This window comes from Monodon monoceros, unplaced genomic scaffold (assembly GCF_005190385.1).
Source record: "Monodon monoceros isolate NGI ecotype Baffin Bay Population unplaced genomic scaffold, NGI_Narwhal_1 Super_Scaffold_18, whole genome shotgun sequence".
Lineage (NCBI taxonomy): Eukaryota > Metazoa > Chordata > Mammalia > Artiodactyla > Monodontidae > Monodon > Monodon monoceros.
The window spans coordinates 43880955-43900923 of NW_021703774.1; the positions used below are offsets into that span (position 1 = coordinate 43880955).

Genomic DNA, 19969 nt, shown 5'->3' on the forward strand with positions numbered 1-19969 from the left:
AAACTAGGTATAGATTGAAAATCATTTATTTTAGCATTTTCTCAGAATGATTGTTTTCTCTCTTTTATTTTTCTGCCAAACCAATTTCTTTCTCAGAGAGTAAAACAGGTCTAACTTTATATAATTAAATGAACATGTTGGGCAAGTTTGTGGGCAAGTTTTATTTATAAAATCATTATTCATCGTGAATACTTGTTAATAAAACCCAATTCGATTTGTAGTTTACTTTCACAGATTTTTAGTTCTTGTACTGTTAAGTAAGGAATATAATATTAGGTCTCTTTCCAAAATAGTTTGCATAGTAAATAGGAGCCCCATTTCTATTCTTAAAATAAAATCTACAATGATGAAACCATGGTGCCATAAAATTATTTGATTGTTATACTTTCTTCTAGGCAGCTAATATTCTGTACACTGGCTGCTTTGGCTAAGGAACGAAAACCTTTGGAATGTCTAGATGCCTTTGGAGCTACTGGTAAGTAATGAAGCCTTTTTGGAACCCCACTTTATCAGATCTGTACAGTATCTTTTCTTTCCCTTTTTTTTTCTTGTTGTTTAGCCACTTTGAAAACTAAGGGTTTGTTTATATCATGTGAACCTGAAGAGATTTTTTTTCCCAGTTTTTTTGAGAAATAATTGGCATACATCACTGTACAGGTGTACACGTTTGAGGTGTACAGCATGATGATTTGCTTTACATATATTGTGAAATGATTACCACAATAGGTTCAGCTATTCATCTCATGTAGATACAATACCATAAGAAGAAAAGAAAGAAGAAAAAATATTTCTCCTTGTGATGAGAACTCTTAGCATTTACCCTCTTAACGTTCCTATATACCAGTGTTACCTATACATAGTCATCATGTTGTACATTTCATCCCTAGTACTTATTTATATTATAACTGGAAATTTGTACCTTTTGCCCACCTTCTGGTACAGTATCTTTTCTTAAGAAATTTATATGGATATCATATGTAGCAAAATATTTTGATATAAAAAAAAGATCCAAGGTAAATTTTTTTATTATGGAAAAATTTCAAATATATACAAAAGTAGAGCATATAATAAATGAATCCCTTTATATCCATCACTCACTTCAGAAATTACCAATTCATACTCAGTCTTGTATATGTATTCCCATGCATTTCCCTCATACCTCATTCCTCCATTCTGTATCCCCATTATTTTGAAACAAATCACAGATCATTTCATCTGTAAATGTTTCAATGGGATATGTAAAAGACAAGGACTTTTTACAATTAAAACCCATATACCATATCACACCTAAAAAATTAAGAATAATTCTTTAATATCATCAAATGTTTAGATATGCCTATTTCATAATTTTTTTAATTCAAATCTGAATCCAAACAAAGACTATATATTTCAGTTGTTTAGTATGTCTCTTAAATCTCTTTTTAATCTATATTACCTTCCATCATTTTGTGTGTATGTGTGATAATTATTTGTTGATATAACAGGTCATTTGCCCTGTAGAGTTTCCCACAGTCTAGATTTTTGCTGATTGCATCACCATGGTTCATATAAGATGAACCATCACATGGTTCCTCTATCTCTCGTATTTCTGTAAATTGGTAGTTGGATCTTCAGGTTTGATCAGATTCAGATAGGATTTTTTTTTTTTGCAAGAATACACATTTACTGCAATCAGTTATCAGTTGATATATGGTTGTCTCTTTTTTGTGATGCAGTAAATATTGCTTAGTCATTAGGCAGTGGGGTAAGGTGAAATTTTAAAGATTGAGAACATTTTTCCCAAAAGGACTTAACAGTAGAGAAAAGATAATGGAAAAAGTAGAAAATTTCTAAGAAGCCACTTGTACCTAATCCACATCTTACTTCTTAAAGGTTATAGGAGTGTATTCTTGGGAAGTTTGTACCAATAGGATGAAAGCATGACTTAGCTCTCAAGTTCTTCTCCTCAGGGAGAACTAGTGGTTAAAAACATGGACTGTGGAATCAAACTGGCTGCATTCAAATCCCAGCTTTATAACATGGCAGCTGTCTAACCACAGGAAATTTATGCTTCAGTTTCCTCATCTATCTAAAGGAGGGTACCCACCATAAAATAATGTGAAGATTAGGTAAATTAATACATGTAAAGAAATTGGAACAGTGTCTGGTATATAGCAAATGCTATAAAAGTACTCAGTATCATCATTATTGTATTATTACCACTTCTACTACCATCATCATCATCATTAGTAATGTCTCTGTAAATATGGTAAAAGTGATGAAGTAGTGATTTTAAGCTGATCACATCCTCTGAGCCAGTTGGATTTTTTTTTTTAATATTTGTTTGTTTATTTGGCTGGGTTGGGTCTTTGTTGCGGCATGCAGCATATTCATTGCGGCATGTGGGATCTTTTGTTGCGGCACTCGTGGTGCGCAGGCTCTTCGTAGTGGCACACAGACTTCTCTATAGTTGTGACATGCGGGTTTTCTCTTCTCTAGTTGTGGCATGGGCTCCAAAGCACATAGGCTCTGTAGTTTGCAGAACGCAGGCTCTCTAGTAGAGGTGGGTGAGCTCAGTAGTTGTGGTGTGCAGGCTTAGTTGCCCCGCGGCATGTGGGATCTTAGTTCCCCGACCAGGGATCAAACCCACGTCCCCTGCATTGGAAGGCAGATTCTTTACCACTGGACCACCAGGGAAGTCCCACCAGTCGTATTTTAAATTTGAATCAATTTTTACTCCTTTTTCTGCCACTGTCCCCACATACACTCAACCACCGATCTGTTCTAATTTTTCTTTTTTATTATGACTCATACTCCTTTTCCATTCCATATCCACCAATGTAATGATTTTTGGCAATGATATCTCTCCCACCCTGTCTGTCTTGTATGCTATTGTAAACAGCCCTTCCTCTGAAACACTGAATTGATAATGTTACTTCTCAGTCAAAAAAATCATGCATCTTTATTGTCTAAATAGAGTTCAGCTTCTTAGATTGCAATTTAATATCCTCTATAATCTGACCCAATCTACTTTTCCAGATTTATTTCCCAGCATTTTCCCTGACACAACTTCTCTCTCTCTTTCTCTCTCTCTCTCTTTTTACATTCAATAAAATTTATTAAATGTCTATCCTAGACTGGGTACTATATACGTTTCTTGATAGTGGAGTCATTTTTTTTCTTTCTTTTCCTCCAGTTTTATTGAGATATAATCAACATATAACACTGTATAAGTTTTAGATATACAACATAATGATATGTATATATTGTAAAATAATCACCAAAAAAAATTAACATCCATCACCTCACATAGTTACAGATTTTTTTTTCCATTTTTATGAGAACTTTTACATTCTGCTTTCTTAGTCACTTTCCAGTAAACAGTACAGTATCATTAACTATAATCACCCTGCTATACATTATATCCCCAGAACATATTTATCTTATAACTGCAAGTCTGTACCCGTCCATATCCACCCAGTTCTCCCACCCTTCCAGTCTCCACCTCTGGCAGCCACAAATCCGATCTCCATTTCTGTGAGTTTGGTTTTTTTAGATTCCACATGTAAGTTAGATCATACAGTATTTGTCTTTCTCTGATTTATTTCACTTAGCATACTGACTTCAGGGTCCATCCACATTGTCTGAAATGGCAGGATTGCCTTCTGTTTTATGGCTGAATGGTATTCCACTGGGTATATATATATATATATACCACATATTCTTTATTCATTCATCCATCTGTGGACACTTAGATTGTGTCCATGTCTTGGCTACTGTAAATAATGATGCAATGAACTACTCTTTTTTTTTTACCTGAAATCCCTAAAACTATCATTTAAGTAAGATCTTCTCAGCCTTTTCTTTTTAATGTGCCTTGGTAAACTAAAATCAAGCTCATAGCAGTCATTTTGCATGTTTCCCCATCTCTGAAACATGGATAGGGACTTCCCTGGTGGTGCAGTGGTTAAGACTCCACGCTCTCAATGCAGGGGGCCCAGGTTTGATCCCTCGTCCAGGAAGATCCCACATGCATGATGCAACTAAGAGTTCACATGCCACAACTAAGGACCCCCGTGAGCCGTAACTAAGGAGCCTGCCTGCTGCAACTAAGGAGCCTACATGCCACAACTAAGAAGCTAGTGAGCCACAACTAAGGAGCCCACCTGCCACAACTAAGATCCAACGCAACCAAATAAATAAATATAAAATGTGAATATTGGAACTTACTTCACAAACTTGTTATAAGAATAGGAAAATATATGTAAAGACCATGGCACATAGTAAATGCTAACTTTTTACATTTATGAAGCACATGTAGGGAGAAGATGGTTAATACTTCCCGTAAATAGGGGGTTTTCTACTCCGTATTGGCTAGGCTTGTGTCACCATCTCCCACTGTGTAGTGAATGTCCCTTATGACTCAAGTCCAATAGGAATAGAAAGCCTGTGAGAAGGGCCCTCTTGGTCTCAATTCCTCTTGGCCATTTGCTTACACATACAAAGTTGTTCTTTTTCATTCACAATGATGCTGTTGTGCAGTATTTGAAAAGCACTGATCCAGGAAAGTTGTTTTCATATTTTGGTGCATTAGGGTAAACTTCAGCAGGAGGAGTTCCAACTACCCATCTTCCCTTCAAGTACAGTAACTGCACTCTTACTCATTGTATATTGGGTTTCTCTGTAAGATTTTGTTTCAAAAAAGTATTCCATTGTAAAAAGAAAGAAAAAAAAATCCTACCAAAGCCCAAATAAAGAACATACATGGATATTTTATTTGAACATGGATTATAGAAAAGTTTTTTACAAACTATTAATGGAAATCTGTTGGACACATTTTCTTGTGGTAAATTTTCTTCAGAGGCATTTTAGTGAGAAAGTAGAATAAGAATTACTTACGAAAGTATTAAGATTTTGAAAGAATTGTTTTTGTTATTTATAAAATTATATTCTTTATTATACTACGTTTATTCTTTATTACAATTTAAAAACACATTTTTCCTCCAATTTCTCCCAAGGGATAATGGGATTACAATGGGCAAAACACCTTGGGAATGCAGTCAAGGTTACAATTAATGATTTGAATGAAAACTCTGTGACGTTGATTCAGGAGAACTGCCATTTAAACAAATTGAAAGTGGTAGTGGACAGTAAGGAAAAGGAAGAGAGTGATGATATTCCTGAAGAAGGAGAGGAAAACTTTGGTAATATTAAGGTGACCAAAATGGATGCCAATGTACTGATGCATTTGAGATCTTTTGATTTCATGTAAGTGAAAAAAATTGTGTCACTTTCTAAACTGACTTGGATTTGGCGGGAGACGGGGTAGGAAGGGGGCCGTTAAAAATTAACATAGTTTGTCACTATTTGTTTATTTAAATTAATAAAGTTTTTTGGCATTGGCCTAAGGAAAGCAGTAAGAACATTTTCTAGCATTTGAAATAAAATGCCTGGGCATGACAATTTCCTCTAAGCCTGATTTATTTTTACATGTCTAACATATCATATGGTCATTTTATTGCTTACTTTAAAAACATAATTATGTATTTAAAATAGATTTATGAAGTCCTTTTGAATCCATGGAATTTTGTCATTAGAAATAATGACAATGGTATTATTTTGGATACTAGTATGATTTTAAATATGTCTGTATTCTTTGTGATTTTAGACACCTAGACCCTTTTGGAACATCTGTGAACTATCTCGATTCTGCATTCAGAAATATAAGAAACCTTGGCATAGTGTCAGTGACTTCTACAGATATCAGTTCTTTATATGCCAAGGCACAACATGTTGCCCGGCGTCACTACGGCTGTAACATTGTCCGAACTGAATATTACAAGGAGCTAGCAGCCAGAATTGTTGTAGCTGCAGTGGCAAGGTACCAAATGGCCAACAGTGTACCTTGTCTGGGTATATGATAAAAAGAAATAATATTACAAGAAGTGTTTATTTCATTCTTCAAAATATGCACGAAATACAAATTCCGTATTCCATATATGTAATCTTGATTTGTTTGGTAATCTTATGTTAGAATTTGATTTAAAAGCTTGTGCCTAAAATAGTTTACTCTTCAATTTAAAATGTTATTAAAATAATTAAAGTACTAAGAAAGAAAATATTGAAAGTTAATTTCAAATCAGTTTATTTCAACAATGTAGGGGACAGCACCATGAAAAGGGAAAGCAAAGCCAGTTTTTAGATTTAGAAACAATCATTTTTTAATGTCCATTTCATCTTTTATTTATGTAGTTTTAAAAAATGATGGCTTATAAACTTGATTCAAATCAATACATACAAAGTTTAAGTTAGTTTAGAACTGTAGAGGGAAAACTAAGTACATAAATGGTGTATCAAGTAGAATTTAATCCAAAAGTATATAAAAGTAATAATGGCAAGGACTTTGCTTATTCATTTTTCACTGACTGTTCAGTTCCTGCATGTAGTTAGTACTCAATAAACATATATTGTTTAAAGGAAGCTTTTATAGAAAAAAGTAGATAAAAAGAAAGAAAGATGGTTGTGATGACAAGAAACAAAGTGACACTGAAAACCAGAGAATATTGAGAAGATTTCATAAGGGAAAATGTGTAGTTACTAAAATCCTGCCAAGCATCCTATATATCCTGTGTTTCAATTTGTGTAGAAGTTATAGTAATGATCTTTTTAAATCACTGCTACTAAGAATTGAATTTTCCTTATTTTCCCATAACCCATCCATAGTTTAGTGTCCAAGTTAGTATTGTCAGTATAATGCCAAACAAAGGAAAATGATAAGCTCCCAAAATAACTTTAATAAATTTTTCCAGAGCTGCAGCCCGATGTAACAAAGGCATAGAAGTACTGTTTGCAGTGGCTCTGGAACATTTTGTATTGGTTGTTGTGAGAGTTTTGAGGGGGCCTACTTCTGCAGATGAAACAGCCAAGAAGATTCAGTACCTAATCCATTGTCAGTGGTGTGAAGAGAGAATTTTTCAGAAGGATGGTAATATGGTAGAAGGTAAATTCAAGTTTCTTTTGACTGTATATTCGGTTTAATTTATGTATAAGCCTCCAATGAATAAGCCTTTATCACATCCCTAATTATACATATTGTTGTCCTTTGATTTTAAAGATTACAGTGCTAACTTTATTTCCTATACTGGATTTCCTTTCATCAACAGACAAGACATTCGTGTGAGTTCATTAAAATCATTTACTCATCATAATTTATGCTCTGTAGCCCTGCCCTCTGTTGAAACATCTAGAAATAACTTAGTTTCCACTGTCACTAATTTTAGGAACATTAAGTCAGATTACCTCTTTATCTAGGATGTTTCAAATCATTAATTCTATAAAAATAATTTTCATGTTTCTGACTGAATATAAAAGCCATCAGTTATAAAATTCATTCAGTAAACATTTATTGAGCCTCTACTATATGCCAGGCCTGGGGAATCAAGGAAAAAGATGTGGCTTGTGCCCTCATCAAGCTGTTTCTATTTTGCTTTTCTGGGACATAGAGTTGCCCATTGTTTTCTGTTAGGTTCTTGGCATTTTTTAAATATGGATTTTTAAGAACTCCTTTATATACTAGAGTTTAACCCTTGTGATATGATACGATAGTTGCAGATATTTTTTCTCATTTTGTCACTTGTGTTTGCATCTTTTTTTTTTTACCTTTTCATGCAGAAATTTTTCATTGTTGCTGTTGTTAAATTAATCAAACTTTTAATGTACTCTGGATTTTGTCTGTAGTTGGAAAGAGCTTTCCTATCCTATATTATTCAAGGAAGGTTATGTTTCATTGAATAGTTCACCTCTTCACTGATTTGAGACTACCATATTTATCTTATACTAAAATCCCACACGTATTTGAGTTTGTTTCTGGATTTTCTATTCTTTTCCAGTGGTTGGATGTTCATATACCTCTATCCCACTGTTTTGATTACAGAAGACTTTTAGTGTTGTTTAATATCTGTTAAGACAATCCCTTCTCATAGCTCTATTTTCAGTGTTCTGACATTGGATCCTTTGTTTTTGCTTAACAAAAAATAAATAAATAAACCAGTTGGTGGTTTATCTTGATCACATTAAGGAGGATAGAGATATTGTTACAGTTCTGAAGCTTCCTAAGAACCCAGTATGCTTTTCTTTTGTCCAAGAGTTAATACTTTTGCTACAGTGTTAATTGATAGTAGGAATGGAGGGCATCCTGTCATGTTCCTTGTTTTAGTTCCCTCTGGTGCTTTCTGATTCATACTTGAATCTGAGATACCTATCATTTATTATGTTGAGAAAGTAACCTTCATTTACAATTTTACTATGTTTTATCACAATGTTGAATTTTGTCACATGTTTTTTCAGCATTTGTGGAGGTGATTATATGGTATTTCCCCTTAGATCTATTAATTTGATTAATTGTAATAAAATTTCCCAATGTCAAATCATTCTGACTTTCTAGAATAAACTACTCTGTCAGGAAGTATTCTTTTATTATGGATTCTGTTTACTAACTTTTTAAAGGAGTTCTGTTTCAATATCATAAGTAAGATGGTATATAGTTTTCCTTTTTAGAATAATTTTGGTTGGGCTTTAGAATTAGTTTAAATTCCCTTCAAAAAGAATTTGGAACTTTTACATTTTTTTCAATGCTTGGGAACAGTTTAGCTAGCATCAAATTATTTGTTCACTAAAGGGTTAATAGTATTCACTCAGCTTTTCTAATTTATTTGCATAGAGTTGAGCCAAGTGTTGTCTAATGATTCTCATTTCTTTGGTTTCTGTGGTTATATTCTCCTTATTTTTTTAAAGTTTTAGTATTTGTCCTTTCTGCCCTTTTCTCTTAACTATATTAGATACTGACTTATCTAGTCTGTTGTTTATTTTCTTAATGTTTACTTTTGTAGTAGCAAATATGTGTATGTTTCTGTAATTTGGATTTATCGGTTTTAAGTAATATACTTTGGCTTTTTGCTAACATAAATGAGGTAATAGCCTGCCATTTTCCATTTTCCCTTCCTTATTTTTGTCCATTATACCATTTTTATGTTATTTGTAACATTTATATTCTATTTTGCCAGTATAATCCACACATTAAATATATTCAGTGCTCATCATCAGTGTTCTTGCCATAATTTCTTGAATTATGTGTTGGTTGGCTAAATTTAACTTTCTGAGTTTAGTCAAGAGGGTCATGGGGAAAATACTCTTTGATTTCTTGCATGTTTAAAGCTCCCTGTTTATAGCTTTATACTTAAAAAGTTTAGAGTTTGAGTGCCTTGTCAAAATTCTTTTATTGTCTTCTATTACTGAATATTATTGTAACTTTTCCTTCTTTTATATGACATAATTATTTTGCCTGGCTTCCCAAAGGAATATTTACTTTTGAATACTATGTTCTAACCTTATTTTTAGGATTTTTCCTAATCATGGCATCCCCTTTCATCATGTAGCTTCAAATATCCTTTCAAGAAAGCTTTCTTAAATATTTTTTAATTCTAAAATTTGTCTTACGTTGTACTATTATGCGTGTGCTCTCTTCAACCTGTTTTCTTTAACTATCATTTTATCTAAAAATATTCATATATATTTATAATTGTTGTATCATCTTTGGCTCTTTTGTCATTATGAAATGTCTGTCTTTATCCCTGATATTTATCTGAAAGCCTATAGTCTGATATTAATACAAATACCACTCTCATAGTTACTATTTGCATAATATATTTTTTATCCTTTTAGTTTTAATCTGTAAGTGTCTTATTAGATCTTGCTTTTTTAATCCAATCTGATTGTTTCTGCCTTTTGATGAGTGTTTAGACCATTCATATTGAATGTAGTTATTAAAATGTTTGGCTTTTCAGCACTTTCACTATTTGTCTTATATGTATCTCATGTTTTCTGTGTTCCTCCTTTGCTGCCTTCATAGTGTTAAATATTTTTTTACTGTGTCATTTAAGTTAATTCCTCTGTTGGTTTCTTAGCTATGTTTTCTCCAGTTATCTTCTTAATGGTTTCTCCAGGGATTATAATATATACCTTTAACTTATCTTGATCTACCTCAGGTTAATACTGACTTAAGACTGGCAAAATGTGGCAACTTCGCTCTAATATAATTCTATTTTTCTCTCACCTCCTGTGCTATTTTTGTCATATGTTAATTACATCTACAGACCCAATCCAATAATACAGTATTATTTTTTAAATCTTATGAGTTTAAAAGAAAATTAAGAAAAGAGACACACACACATATCTTTCATTGTTACCCACATAATTACCTTTCCAGTACTCTTTATTCCTTCCTTTGGATTCAAATTACTCTGTAAAATTTCCTTTCAACCTGAAAAACCCCCTTTAGTATTTCTTATAGGGTGAGTCTGCTACAACAAATTCTCCTAGTTTTTGTTTACCTGAGAATGTCTTTATTTCACCTTCTTTTTTGAAGGATAGTTTTGCTGGACGTAGAATTATTGGTTAATAGTTCTTTTTTTTTCCTCTCAGCACTTCAACTATGTCATTCCAGTGCCTTCTGGCCTCTATTATTTCTGATTAAAAGTCAGCCATTAATTGGTTTTTTTTGTTTTTAATTAATTTATTTATCTATGGCTGCATTGGGTCTTCGCTGCTGTGCGTGGGCTTTCTCTAGTTGCAGCGAGCGGGGTTTACTCTTCGTTGTGGTGCGCGGGCTTCTCATTGCAGTGGCTTCTCTTGTTGCAGAGCACGGGCTCTAGACACGCAGGCTTCAGTAGTTGTGGTACGTGGGCTTCAGTAGTTGTGACTCGTGGGCTCTAGAGTGAGGTTCAGTAGTTATGGCGCACGGGCTTAGCTGTTCCGCGGCATGTGGGATCTTCCCAGACCAGGGCTCAAACCCATGTCCCCTGCTTTGGCAGGCGGATTCTTAACCACTGCACCACCAGGGAAGTCCCCATTAATTGTATTGTTGTTCCCTCATACTTGATAAGTTATTTTTCTCTTACTGCTTTCAAGATTTTCTGTGTAGCTTTCAGCAGTTTGATTATGATGTGTCTGAGTGAGTCTCTCTGTGTTTACCCTACTTGGAATTCAGAGCTTCTTAGGGCCCTAGATAATTGTTTTTTATCAAGTTTGGGGCACTATCTTGCTTCTCCAACCTAAACCTTTATCACTTCAAACTGAAGACAAATATCTTCTGTAATTACTAATCATGGATTAGAGGAGTTATATAATCGTAAGCTGCTTCAAGTAGTTTTCTAACCAATCCCTTTAACAGTTGTCCTAGAGCTACTCTAGTGCCATTCATCCTTGCTTTTTAGGTTCATATAGCCCCTAGGCTATTTCTGCCTTTAATAGCTATTCTCCCCAGTGTGGTTTCCTTCCAGTAGTATGATCTCACAGCTTGTAGGCTTTCAGAAAGCACTGAATGATTTGGGATGTGTGATGGCTCATCTTATTTTCCAGCGCTATTTAGGAATTTATCATAAAAATATATTTTCTATCATTTCTAGAGATTTGGAATAAGAAGAGAAGACAGGTTTAAATGCTCAGTCCACCATCCTAATCTTGGTTTCAATGCAACACAATCAGAGGAGTTACAGAATCCACTCTGGCTTTTTAAAATATAGATTTCATAAATATCTTTGATGAAACTTTGGAAAGTTTTGGTCCTCCTGGATAATTGGTTTAGTGCCCTATGGTTTCTTTTCTGTTTTTTCCTAATTCAGTTTTCCTTTATGTAAGAAATAACAGACCTCTTCAGTGTTTAAAAGGGTATCAGTAATGTGAGTTCCCTCAATAAAAAAGAATCTGTGTTTTTTACCTCATACCCCGGTGTTACTGACAGTGTTCCTGCCCTTAAAATTATGAATCAATTCTTTCTTACATGGAGTTTATTATCCTTTCATATCTCACCATGTGTGTTTTACAGTATCGACAAGTAACTAAACTCAAATACACTCTGTTCAGATTTGATCCTGAATCCATAAAAACCTAACATCTTTCCCTCTCCATCAGAAGTGCTTCATGTTGCTGTATAATTTTGGACTGTTACTACAGTGGTTTTTCTTTTTTTTAATATTTTTTAATTGACATATAGTTGATTTACAGTGTTATGTTTATTTTTGCTGTACAGCAAAGTGACTCAGTTATACACATATATACATTCTTTTTTATATTCTTTTCCATTATGGTCTATCCCAGGGGATTGGATATAGTTCCCTGTGCTATACAGTAGGACCTTGTTGTTTATCCATTCTAAATGTAATAGTTTGCAACTACTAACGCCAAACTCCCAATCCATCCCTCCCCCTCCCCCTAATTAAACATTTTAAAGGATTTTTTACTTAATAAATTGCTATAAAGCAATATGATTTATTGTCTGCATTTTGTTTGTAATCATACAGGACTTGCAGAGTGTAAATGATTATGTCTTTCAAAAAAGGTCACTTAGAATTTTTTATGTTTATCAATTTGTAATACATAATTTAAAAAGTCAAGTCATTCCATAAGTCTTATTAATAAAATAATGATATCTGCCCCACTCCCTAAAGTCAACAGCCAAAACCTCATAGCTGTTTCTTCTAATATTTAAAGTCTTTAATGTTTAGTGTCTTCCCTATTTCTAAGTAGCATGCTTATACTGCCTGTAACTTCCTTTCATGGAAGAAGAGTATTCTGCATCTCAAGCCAGCCCAGTCACATGCATGTAGTTCTCCTCTCCAGGGTTGGCTTAATCAATATTCAGTGTTTATATTTTTATAAATATAAAAATATTGTTCACAAGTCATATTGGTTATGTATTACTGTGTAACAAATTACTCCAAAACTTAGTGGCTTGAAACAACTTTCTATTATCTCATAGTTTCTCTGAGTCAAGAATCTGGGTATGGTTCAGTTGGGTCCAGTAGCTGAGGGTCTCTCACAAGGACACAGTCAAGGTGTTGGCCAGGGCTGCAATCATCAAGGCCTGACTGAGGAAGGATCTGCTTAAAAGCTCATTCACATGGTTACTGCTTGTCATGCAGTCCTCTTCATACTCACAGCATAGCAGCTCACTTCGTCGGAAGGATTAAGCAAGAACCAGAGAGAGAAAGGAAGAGAAGGAAAGAGAAAAAGAGAGAATATTGCCATATTCTAGTCACTAGAAATGAGTCTCTAGATCCAGTGATCTCACATTCAAGAGGAAGGGATTATAGAAGGGTATGAATGCCAGAGACAGGAATCATTGCTGCCTATCTATCTTAGAAGGCTGCTACAACACAGATGAACCAGTTAATATGCTGTAATAACATTTCTTTTTTTATACAACTCTTTGCTTACTCTGGAATTAATAATTACTATGTATTTGTCACCTTTTGTGTATATATACTTTTCATAATCCATAATCCAATTTCAGTGTTCCTATGATTTTGGTTAAGAACATCAAGTAATCTTTGGGTTTCATTTCATTCCCTTGGAGACAGTCCTCTTGCTCTAGTTTGGGTTGTTTTCTAGGTCTTCTGAGAGCTGTTGCCCTAGGGCTTCCTTTTAGACCATCATACTGGAAATTTTCTTTGGCTTTCTCCTTCTGACGAATTTCCTATATCTTAAATCTTAGTATTTTCCACTTTTCCTTCTTTACTTTTGCCTTTTGAAACTACACTTTTTCCCATAGCTTCCTGAGAAGGATTGCATGGCCAAGTATAGAAGCCTAGGTTGGAAATCGTTTTTCCTCAGAATGTTTAAGATATTATTCCATTGTCTCTTAGCCTCCAATATTGACAAGTCTGCTATTGTTCTTATATATATGGTCCTTTGTGTTTTTGTCTCTGAGCGCTCCTAAAATATCTCTTCTTAACCCAGTATTCTAAAATAACTTCATTTTGTGTGTGAATTCATCTTTTTAAATTCAATGTGCTGGACAATCTGTGAGCCCTTAAACTTGAGTTCTTCAGTTCTGGTAAATTTTTTTCTATTATTTCTTTGATAATTTTCTTCTCTCTTCCTGGAACTCATTTTAGTTATATGATGGAACTTCTAGATTAATTCTCTAATTTTTTTGTATCTCTACTATTAATTTATTTGGCATTTAGTTCTACTTTATAGATTTCCTTGAGTTTTATTTTCCAACTTTCCTGCTTAAATTTCTGTCATACTTGGTTTATTTCCAAGAGTTATTTCATATTTTTTCATTGCCCCCTTTTAGTAGTATCCTATTCTTGTTTCAGAGATGTAAAATCTAATCTTACCTAAGACTATTGATTATAGTTGGGTATATTTTATATTTTAGGGGAGGATAGGATTTTTGTTTTGCTTATTTTTGTATTGTTGCCATTATTTTGTTTTAGTTCTCTTTCCTATTTCTCTCTTTTGTAATTTTGTTCTCTGTCATAGTATATCTCAAATGTCTAGTGGTCTTTAGTTTTCCATGCTGAAAAGTTATGTGGAAGTACTTGCGGCAGGGCTTATAAACAGATAGACTTTACTGTAATGAGAACGCAGTCTGCCTTTTCACTACAAGAACCCCCAAATGCCAGTCAGTCAGTCAGTAAGTGTGTGTGTGTGTGTGTGTGTGTGTGTGTGTGTGTGTGTCTCTCTTCTCTTGGATTGGTAAGTATTTCTACAGAGGAATCTTGCAGTCTTCTATCAGCTTTCTAGGAACCATGTTGAAGAAGGAGACCGGAAGGTCTTAACATTTGTACAGACTTTTACTTAGTCCCTTTCTTTTCATATGTCTCCTCACTCTTAACTGTGACTAATGTCCCTGGTCCCAGATTCTCTGTGGTTCAGCCTCACCCAAGATTAACTTCCTCTTTTGGGATGGGGAAGATGCAGAAGCCTAACTGTTGGTATTAGAGAAGATCCATAAGTCTTAAAATTTTAAAAGAGGCCTTTTTTTTTTGTGGTACCACCCTATTCCCATCTTCAGAGACCATCAATACCTTCAATTCTCAAGCCTTTCCAGGTCCCCCACACCAGTGGGCTTGCTGTTTATTGGTAGCCCTTCTACCCATTTCAGGCTTAGGCTTTAGCTTTCTCTGACCTGCTAAATCCCCTTGTGTATGTCCTTCCCACTTCTAAAATTTTATTGACATCTCTCATCATCTTTTGTCATCTCCTTTACCATTTTATTTATCCTTGGGGTTTGAATTTTATTCCTTTGTTCTCATTTTAATAGTGCTTTAAGAAACAGCAGAGATAAAGTATGTGTTCAGTCCATTGCATTTAAATAAAAGTCTCTAAATATGTTTGAATTCCTTATCTGGAATTACCTTCATAGCCTGTTTTACCAGTGACATAGAAATACTAGTTTTCTTTTTTTACCCCTTCATTTTTTGCTACTGGTAACTTGAAATGATAGCCCTGATCCCTCAAGATGCTGATGCTGACCAGGCACTGAGAAATCCTAGGTGAGGGGCTTGAAAAAAGATATAGGTTTATATGATGGGAGCATTTTGCAAAATGCATCAGGAAACAAACTGACTAATACAAATTTATGTCTGTGCTGTCGGCGGTAAGTTGGTGTGACTGACAGAACCGTAACTATAAATCGATCGCCCTAATTTCAGTAACCCTGCCTGTAGTATTTGTAGTTTAGTTATTTAACGGTTTCAGGGAGAACTTCTTGAATATATTAATATAATAACTGAGGAACATCATTCTCAACAAAGCTAAGGTCAGTGATAACCACACCTTCTTTTAAGGCTGAAAGGTAGACCTAGGAACGAACAATGAAGGAAGCCTTTAAGTAAATACAAGATTTTACAACTGTGCATTTTGCCATTTAATTGCATTGAATGACAGAGTGATATCAGATAGCAAGAGGTTATAGACCCATGTCCCTACCACCATAATCCTGGGTTCTGGATATATCTAGGACCCACTGATCAGATCAGGCCATTCCAAGAAAGTGAATGATCAACCCAGGATTGGCCTGGGGGAACTCAGAGAGAGTCTGATTTAAAATGACTATTCTGGGTCTGAAGTGAACTGAAAAGTCCATGGTAGAATATCACCCTTTTTTGGAAACTAAGAATAGCTCTCGTACCTCCCCAGTCACCTTGTGATTACATCAGGCCCCTCATTGCTCTTTAAACTGAATTAGTTTCTTCTAGCCTAGATTTTTGGGGCTGAATATGCATCGAGCCTAGGGAATAGAGTAATTCATTTTCTTCCCAGTTACAGAAGAGTTAACTTATAAGAAATGTCTTTATTTTGATGGGATGTTAGTTACCAGGGTATATACATTTGTTAAAGCTCATCAACCTTTTCACATAAAATGTATACATTTTACTGTGTGTAAATTATACCCCAATCAGTTGATTTAATATGGATATCTTGTGGAATTTACAAGACTTGCTCCTACTTAAATTATTTCAGGTAGTATACTGACTAAAAGCTATGCTCTAATAAGTCGTTTGATGTGGATTTCTACATCTTTCTTAAGCTTTAATCCTCTGATCTATACAACTGAGATCTTAACAGTACCTACTTCAGAGAGTTGTAAGGATTAAACTTTTAATGCATATAAAATACTTAGCACAATACCTGGCACATAGTAGATCCTCAGTATATTGTAGCTGCAAATTACTGTTAATATTTACTACTGTTTACATTGTCATTTCCCCTTTGACTTCTCTTTTTATTATCTTTTCACAGAAAACCCATATAGACAGCTACCCTGTAACTGTCATGGAAGCATGCCTGGAAAGACAGCAATAGAACTTGGACCTCTATGGTATGTGCCTAAGCATAATATATTCAAAACTGATATGTGTATTGATTGTTTACTTTTGATTATGTGTGGTAAAAGACAAGCAAATTAAGGTTCAATTTTTTTTTAAGTATAGGAAAATAATTATGATTCTTTTCCCCCTATGAACCTGAGGTGTTTTGTTTTCAGATTTTTCTATACCGTTATTCTTCCAAGTTCGTGACAGGGCTAAGATGCAGTAGGATCAAAGAGAAGGCTAGCTGATCTGCAAATAATTTATTTCTGCATAGTAAGAATGAGGTTTTTTTCAGTTAATAACTATAGAAGTAGGGTGTGATTGTAAAGTGTCACTTTTATAGACCAGTCAACTAATATATTAATAAAAGATCTTTGAGGAATTGGTTTTAAGTAATAAGGGCATGTGAAAGTAAACGTCTGCTTTTGCGACAGGTAAAGCTGTTTAGACAGGATGCAGCTGCCGATGTTTAATGTATGTGTGCTTTTGCGTCCGTAGTAACTAGTTATTGTGTTTTTAATGCCTTAAAGTTGAATTGCTTTTACTCAGAAACCTTCCCATAAGCGTCTGTTACTAGAGATTCTTGTAGAAATTTGAGATTCCTGACAGCATTGTGACAAGAATCACTGCAAACTTCAACCTCGTTACTTTACCAGGCCAAGGTTTGGCCATCTACTAAGCCTAAAAATTAACCTAATAGTAAACATATTTGTGCTGATACCCATTATTTTATCTTCATTTCAGTTAAATACTTGTAGATTAAGAATGACCTGGCCAGCCTTACCTTCTAGTACTCTCTTACTTACATCACACATTGATCCTACTCACTGATCTTGGAACTAGGGAAATTAAGAACAACAGGTTGCTGGATCCAGAAAGATCTCCTAGCCCAACTCCTCCCTCATTTTACAGATGAGAAAACTATGGCACAGTGTATTTAAGTGCTGGCTAAAACTGACCCCCTAAAATTTAGTTAGTAGCACAGGCAGAGCCAGAACTCAGGTTTTCTGACCTCCAAAACTGAGGTCTAAATCGTGACTTAAGATTTTCTCACTTAAAGCCATTGTTCATGTCTTTACACTCATCCAGGCTCTTACCCCTTCCCCACCTCCAGTTTAAATTATACATCCTCTTTGAAGTTTCTCCTTAAGTGTTTAAACCCAAAATAATCTTTAAATTGTCTTTTAGTAAATCTTATATTGATCACTCATTTGACACTTAAAATCACGTATCCTTTCATAATTTGTTAACCTTAATAGCTTCTCTTCCTTGAGGATATACTTTGTACTAGGGATTGTAAGTGTACTACTATCTCATTTAATTCCCATAACAAGTCTGTCAGAGGTTTTATTTTCCATATTATGATGAGGAATGTGAGACTCAAAAGCAGTAGTTATTCAAGATTTCATAGCTAGTGAGTGGTGGAGCGAGGACAGGAATTCAAGTTTATCTGACTTGGAACTGATATTCTGTCCATTATACCTGTGACTCTCAAATTAAATGGGAAGCATATCAGACTCAGCCCTGGGCCATTTCTTAACTACATCACCACCAGCATACGTAATTCTCATGTATCTCACCCTGTCCCACCATATATACACTGGAATTAAGGTCTACTATTACTGGAATATGCATTGTGAAAACCTCTGCCTTACACTATGTCCCTGTCTAGATTCTGTCTAGATTTATAAGCTTTCATAAGGTAAACACTGAATTTTATACTTTGGTATATCTTACACCTCTATGTACCACAAGACTTATACACCTTATGAGGGCTCAATAAATTCTTGTTGACATATGTGAATAAAATATCCTTGACTAATCCCACTAGCTTAGAGAACTGACATGATAAAAGGTGTGGGCAAATTATCTTACTTGTTAAATTATGAAGACTTATTTTTTTTAAAGAAAACATTTCTCAAACCCAATTCTATGTTCTTTTTTTCAGGTCAAGTTCCCTTTTCAATACTGGATTCCTCAAAAGAATGCTATTTGAATCTCTTCACTATGGTTTAGATGACATTCAGACCCTAATAAAGACATTAATCTTTGAGTCAGAGTGTACTCCTCAAAGTCAGTTTTCAGTTCATGCACCTTCAAATCTCAACAAGCAAGGTGACTAACTGAACACTAATTTACTAGCTTACAAATTGGTTATCAGAAATATTCCATCTTTTTATCTTTATTTGATGTTATAATCAAAAGCAGTATAATTATAAGTTGTGTGCTTTAAGTAAATCCTAATGAGTCTAATCATAATCCGGTTAACTTTTTTTTTTAATTGCATAGTTTTCTTCAGGTTTATATTAGGGGCATGAAATAAATAATGATTTTGTTAAGACAGATGTATTTTTAAAATTTTAGTAGATTAAAAGAACTAAAAGGCTGTTGTGATTTTATTACCCTACATCCGCTTTCTAGAAAGAATTCTGAGATCACTCTGAGAATAGTGTGGCCAAAAATTCTGTAATATCCATTAAGACATGGACGCTAGCTTTACATTTATCACTCAGTAAAGCTAAGTTTTTTCTCCTTTGTTTTATCTGGCTATTGATATAAGGGTGGGCTTGTTAGACATCCTAGCATTGTCATGAGTCATTACAAGAAGCAGCTCTTATTAAAGGGTTAAAAAATGAATTCTTGTAGCCTGTGTTGGTCACAGAATCTCATATTCATAAAAGCAGTGTGCACAGAATTAAGTAAGCTTTTATTTAAACTTCGAATTGTTGCTTACTGTTATTCTGTAAAATATTTTATCATTTCCATTTGTTTTTATTTAAGAAGAATATGGTGTATTTATTAAAACTACAGATGATACCACAACAGATAATTACATTGCACAAGGTATGTATGTATATGTGTGCATATATATGTATGTATGTGTCTGTGCAAAAGGGCACATAGCAGAAGGATAACTGGAAAGGAAGAGATTGCTTTGGTAGCGTACTTCAAAATGCATTTTCATATTACACCAACAACAAAATTATAATAAACCTTGTTTATCTGGCATTTGCACAGTTCAAGGTTTCTATTAATGTGTACTTTGTTCACATCTCTAATATGGTGATCCCCTTGCAAGAGCTATAAGATCTTAAAGAACCATATGAACCAAAATTAGATCAAATTATATTTGATAAAGGTTATAAAGATTAAATTTTATTCTAATTCTTATAAACTTTCTCATCAACATATGATTTATAGGAATTCCGTTGATTAACCAGAAGACCCTATACTCTGGCCATAAGAATTTATTACGTGGCCTTTCTTACAATTTGGGGTATGTGCATACTTTAAAATTTACTTATATTAGACACTGCAAATTCATACCA

General features: G+C 34.2%; 1 protein-coding gene across 7 annotated transcripts in view; it reads left to right on the top strand.

The window, feature by feature from the left end:
- Positions 1–19969, top strand: part of TRMT1L (tRNA methyltransferase 1 like) — a 36730-nt gene that overhangs the window by 12957 nt on the left and 3804 nt on the right. For 3 of the 7 annotated variants that reach the window (XM_029230170.1, XM_029230174.1, XM_029230172.1), the window contains 7 exons: positions 396–475; positions 4998–5247; positions 5648–5860; positions 6789–6979; positions 16570–16648; positions 18589–18755; positions 19422–19484. In XM_029230170.1, coding sequence (XP_029086003.1) covers positions 396–475; positions 4998–5247; positions 5648–5860; positions 6789–6979; positions 16570–16648; positions 18589–18755; positions 19422–19484 — 1043 coding nt within the window. Of the gene's footprint in view, positions 1–395; positions 476–4997; positions 5248–5647; positions 5861–6788; positions 6980–7093; positions 7156–16569; positions 16649–18588; positions 18849–19421; positions 19485–19841; positions 19918–19969 lie in introns of those variants that run through there. The other 4 variants (XR_003794577.1, XR_003794578.1, XM_029230171.1 and 1 more) reach the window with 4 other exon arrangements.